Below are 5,733 nucleotides of genomic sequence, written 5' to 3' on the forward strand. Positions count from 1 at the left end.
ACCGGTAAAGACCTGAACCGACAACCTTTCCGGTTCGGTTTTTTAAACTATGGTTTGAAGGTGTAACCTGCAAGGATATGTAATACAACTAGGCTTGTAAACAGGAGATCCTTTGACAAATGCAAGATAGTCAAGCTGAGATTACTCTTCTTATGAAATGTGTGGAAATGTCTAAAGATGGCTTCTCTCGTCTCAAGTAGGATGAAGCGTACTTCTTAAATCCTGAAAAATACTTCCCAAGTGTTGTTCCTGTTACAACAGCATAAACCTGTTATACCTGTTATACCTTATCTCCTTATCCCAAATTGTAGCTCAACCATTTGCTGACAAAATAATAATGTGGGATTATGAGGCCTGAATTGTTTTGAAAATTAACTGAACTCATGCTGCCTCATTAGATTTTGCTGGATAACAACAGTACCATCGATTATTATTTTTCAAAACATTCAACCATCTCCTAAAAATTAACAGAGTGAACTATGCCTTAAAGAAAATAATAAATAGATGCGATGGTGCAAAGTGCAGGATCAATCCAACTTAGGAAGTCATTGGTTCATTCTATCACAGTTCTTGAAAATTTTCAGTTTGCATGTTTTATGTTGTTCTTGATGATTGTTGTTTTGCTTTCAAATTTTTTCTACATTATGGGTATCATCTAACAGCTTTAACTACTTGGTGCTAACACTAAACTCACTATGAATATAATTGAGCACTATGTATCAGTCAGCATGGTCTTTTGTCGAGTTTATCAGTCAGCACTATGTTTCGTCACTATGTGATGTTGTCGTGCAGCAATTTGACATTCTCTCCATGATATAGCTTAAATTACCGTTACATCCTTTTTGAACTTCCCGGCGTGACACCACTTGGCCCTCATGCAAAATGTTGCTGATTGTCATTTGAACCCGAGGAGAGGCGCCTGAGGAGAGGCCACTGTGGCATTTACCGTAAGTGAACAAACTACATGAGTTCACTGGATCGGAAAAAAAAATCTCCTAGATGAGGGCAGGAAACCATGATTACACGAAAACTTGTTGTTTCGACTAATGTTGATTAGAACTTAGGAAGAATTATGAGGATGCTAGCTATTCTTTGCAAGATTTGCATCAGTCAACTATACTCTGTTTTTAAGTAAGCATTCTCTTTTGTTTGGGTGCAAATTGTTGCCGGTTTCAGAGTGCAAATTGATTATACTGGAGTCTCTAGTTCATACTTCAGAAATTAATTAAGGTTGTTGGAATCTCCATAGGCATTTTTTTTAGATAAACAACCGATAATGTATCAATCGTATGTGGCGACCGTACTAAGTGAGCAATCTCCTGACCTAAGATCCATATATCAATAACAAAATATATGAGTAGCAAAATAAACAGATAGATATAGCATATCAGCAACCTTGAGCTCTACACAAGTAACCCATCTTTTCATCCCCAGAACAGAACCGCCAGTCCACCCTCATATAGTAAGAAGTCATACTATCCACAAAAAGAAGAAGAAAAATCCTGAGCAGCACAACCACCCTTTCAAACATCAAGTTACTCCCTAATTTATACAGAAACATTGATGACATACTTTGTTCGGCGGGTATCCATCCGTTGCTTCCCGGTCATACTATAGTTAGATATGCTACAGTCGATGCGTCCAAGTTGGTCACGAAAACGGGACCGGGTTGCGCAAACTGCCCGGTTTTCGTTTCACAAACTATGATTTTTGTATTCGGTGGACCGCCGTCCAAAGGTTCCCGATAAAGGCCGGCGCACGCGCAAGCCAGCTCAAGAAAGCCATGGCGGTAGCGTTCATGAAGCTTCCACAGGGATTTACCGAGCAAGCTCCGAAATCATTGGAAAGGAGAGTGGTGATAGCTGCTGATCCACACGCTGCACTGAAGATCAGTGTTCCTGTGACCTGCGGACAAAACATCAGGGTCAAAAGCGAATTGTTTTTACATTTCATTAGGAGAAAGAAAGATACACATGATTCTTAATTTGCATATTCAAAACACAACGCATGACAGGTGGGTAGTTGTTTTGCTTGAGGTGCTTGAGAAAATATGACTTACCCAGTCCCCGAGGGCAAGTATGATGACAGCCCGGGCAGTTCGGAAGAAACGTTTGACAACAATTGCATAGGCATCCAGAATGGCCACGACAAGGCTCCAGAGGCATTGCACACTTGCTGCTGCGACGAGGTAGCTGCTCAAACGAACAAGAATAAGTTCATCTACATAAGGGGCGAACAAACAAATAAAAATCCCCTATTCTGATTTGTAACAGCAACATCTTAAGTGAAAAAACCTTCGATTTGCACCATCTAATTGGGTCACGGAAATAAGGTGCACTAACATACTAGTACTTGTTTCGCATATATAGTTCTCAGCTCAATATATTACCCCCAACACTAAATGTAGATCTTCAGATGTTTTCCACAAGGAAGGAAATGTATGCACACGATTTTCCATTACAATTACACCATTCTGAATTCCAGATTGTCCACACACATGTGAAGATCGAACTCCTGATTTTCGCAGAAATGCTAAACTTTTCTGCATTTAAACAAGAGTTCAAGACAGCTGAGACAACATTTTTAGTTGAATCACAGGGAGCAAGATCATGATATCCAAAGGCAGACACTGAAGAACTGGCTAATGCAGACTATGCAGTCATCCAAAGGCAGATTTGCAGTTAGTTATACAAGTATAGCTACATCTAAATGCCCAGATAAATATGAGCATTTCACTTTGGAGAATCATAAGGAGGAGTCAATAATAACTAACTATACTGTATATAACTAGCTGTACGACGGCGGGCAGTGTTCTGAAACATAATTGAATTCCTAAGAAGAAAATTGCTGAGAAGGGAGAGGAGAAGGGGGGCCTGCCCATCCATCCATCCATCCACGAAGGGTTCGAGGACGCACCGGAATGTGGTGACGGAGGAGAAGTCGTCGGTGGACACCATGACGGCGAGCGCGGCGGCCGCGAAGGCGGCCTGCAGGAGGCGGAACACGAGCCCGCACCTCGTCCACGGGTCCCTCATGATCACCCCAGCAGGCGCATTCCCGTTCCCGTCCCCGTTCGCCCCCACCGCCTGCCCCTGCGCCGGCGGCACCATCTCCACCTCTGCCTGCGCCGGCGGCGGCACCACCACCGGCGGGGAGGGGTGCACCACCGGATGGCTGAAGTGCAGCATCGTCTTGCCCGCTCCTCCCTCCCCAACCAAAAGGTGCTAGGAAGGATACCTTGCTTCGTCCGGTGGTTTTCTCCTCTTTTTCACTGCCCAGTGAGCGGAACCGGAGAGTGAGCGCGTTCAGCTAGCAGCCTAGAACTGCACTGGGCTCCACCGCGTGCGCGTGCGCCCCACAAACCAAAGAGGCTCCCTCTCTGTTTCTTGACTCTAGTCCGTGATCGTCTCTCGATACTTTCACACTCGACACTTCGATTTATTGTCTACAGAGTGTCCGATATGCTTTCACACTTTTGATCTATCCGGCCGCGTCCCCCATACCGGCCTGATCGCAGCACGAAGCCGCTATCTACGAGACGTCTTTACCATCCACCGTGCCGGTCCGATCGTCAATGTGTGTCCTTACCGATTGCGCATCTTAAAAAGTGTTCATACTCTATTTAAAAATATATGTCATTCTATTTGAGAAATGTTCATTGTGTAGTTCAAAAGATGTTTACCGTGCACATTTTCTTAAATATTGTGCATTTAAAACGTGTTGACTTGTATTTTTAGAAATGATCATCGTGTATTTATCAAAGATATTTACCTCGTGTTTAAAATGTGCATTGTGTATGTCTCCAAATTATTTATTGCGCATTTAAAATGCGCATCGTGTATTTTAAAAAATAACAGCCTGTTGCATACTTGAAAATAAATATAGATAGCCTATTTCAAAATTTGTCCAAACACGTATTTTTTTCATCATTTTTGTTTGGAAAATATGTTCATCGCGTATTTAACAATATTCATTGTATATTAAAATATGTTTATCGTGTGTTTAAAAAGTCCCACGTGTATTTAAAAATATTCTTGTATTTAAAAGATGTGAATCATGTATTAACGTCTGATCGTCGTGTATTAAAAATGTCTATCACATACTGAATTTTTTTAGCACATATTGAAATATTCATCATGACCTAAACAAATGTTTACCGCATAATGAAGTGTTGTTCTCTGTGCTCACTTTAAGCGAGACATAGATGCACTCCCGCGGTGGGATGGTGGGACGAGCCTGCTGGAGGTGCCTGCATCTCAAGTGATGCTTGTTCGATTTCGATCTGCGTGCAGTAGTAATTTATAGCAATGAAAGATGGTCAATGCTTGGTTTGATTTATGGCACGACTCAGAATTATTGCAAGCACTAGGCTTTTGTCGAAAAAATAATAATTTGCAAGCACTAGCCTTTTAGTTTTAGTTTTGTCTTGTGCTTAATGGGTTCTCAAAACAATCTGTGGATATATTTGCACATAATAGTGATTAGGCTAACCTACCAATTATGCAGTTCGCGCTTACAGGTATATGTAATGTGTTCAGTTAGTCAGAATAGTAATAATAACAAGTCAGGATCCGCCAACCAACATGTGGTTGGATGGTCAGAGGAAATGTAGTATCCACAGTCCACTAGGGTACAAGTCCTGGTGCTCGCATTTATTCCTGGATTTATTTCAGGATTTTCGATGATGCGCATTTAGTGGGGCGGCCATCGAGAACCTGGATTTTGGACCGCCATTCATGTCAAGGGGGAGCTGGGAACGGCATCTCTGCTGAGCAAGGAGGATAGGTGGACACAGAGCCATGCAGTAGAGCTGCGCGGGGGCTAAGGTGAGTGCGGCGGCTAGCACGATGAGGGTGGGCATCTCCGCATGGGAGACGCCATGGGAGAGCACCGCGGCGGCACATCCCCCCAAACCTGAATAAAGTTCATATTTTATCTGAATAAAGTTTATCCGCGGGATTCAGATACAACAGTCAAAATACACTGTTTGAATGTTACCGGTGATTTGCCAATGAATTTCACATGATCTGCACCAAGAAAGCCAAACAGGCAAAGATGGTACTCCTACTAGTAGCTTGTGAATACGGCCAAATTAAATACAGCTCATTCATTACTTCCATCCGTCCGTCCTGTCGCATATGGGAGGGCTTGGTCAGATGGGTGCGTGTTCGCACATGGCAGCGCGCCCGATCAGATGGGTGCGTGTCTCACTCATGTGGACAAAGGGAGTGCGTGTCGCATATGCCAGACGCCCGATCTGCTAGCTGGAGTACGAGGTATGAGCGCGACATCTATATATCCATCCATCTGCATGCATTGCGTCACCACACCCGCCGCGCCCCAGCCCGGGAAACTCGTGGAGAACCCGCGCAACAAGCCTGGAAGGCAAGCTTGAGGGGGCTTTACTTATTAATAATTTATTAATGCAATTAGAGCAATTTGCATTGTGTGCTTTTTGGGCGCCCGTTTTTGGGCCTCTATTAAAGTAATAATGTTGCTCCCGGCGCATTAAAAGTGCTACAGTGACGCGCCATAACTTTTATTGGGCGCGGAATTTTTGTGCGGGAGTTGAAGATGCTCTTAGCAGCTCATATAAGCACCTATATATGCCTTAATTATGCGAGCCATGGGTGTGTGTGATATAGACGGTGGTACCAGACGGCCGCCTCATTGTCCTCCTCCGCAGCCGCAGTGTGCTCGGTAGCGGTTGTTGTTCTGATGCGTTGGTTCTAT

At 43.6% G+C, this 5,733-nt stretch overlaps 1 protein-coding gene across 1 annotated transcript; it reads right to left on the bottom strand.

The window, feature by feature from the left end:
* Positions 1–1,308: 1,308 nt before the first annotated feature.
* On the bottom strand, positions 1,309–3,227 carry LOC123050598 (CASP-like protein 5A1). Its single transcript, XM_044473369.1, has 3 exons — positions 2,917–3,227; positions 2,060–2,192; positions 1,309–1,905 (listed from the first exon to the last, which is right to left on the bottom strand). Exons 1-3 carry the CDS (start codon positions 3,186–3,188, stop codon positions 1,702–1,704), a joined length of 609 nt encoding a protein of 202 aa, XP_044329304.1. The 5' UTR covers positions 3,189–3,227; the 3' UTR covers positions 1,309–1,701.
* Between the last annotated feature and the right edge of the window lie 2,506 nt (positions 3,228–5,733).

Source organism: Triticum aestivum, chromosome 2D, assembly GCF_018294505.1.
Source record: "Triticum aestivum cultivar Chinese Spring chromosome 2D, IWGSC CS RefSeq v2.1, whole genome shotgun sequence".
Classification (NCBI taxonomy): domain Eukaryota; kingdom Viridiplantae; phylum Streptophyta; class Magnoliopsida; order Poales; family Poaceae; genus Triticum; species Triticum aestivum.

Excerpts from the sequence above, each read along its gene's own strand:
- LOC123050598 (XM_044473369.1), bottom strand. The coding sequence starts at position 3,188 with ATGCTGCACTTCAGCCATCCGGTGGTGCACCCCTCCCCGCCGGTGGTG. Across the intron at positions 2,193-2,916 it reads TCCTCCGTCACCACATTCCG|CTACCTCGTCGCAGCAGCAA; the intron begins GTGCGTCCTCGA and ends TCGTTTGAGCAG. Across the intron at positions 1,906-2,059 it reads TACTTGCCCTCGGGGACTGG|GTCACAGGAACACTGATCTT; the intron begins GTAAGTCATATT and ends TTTTGTCCGCAG.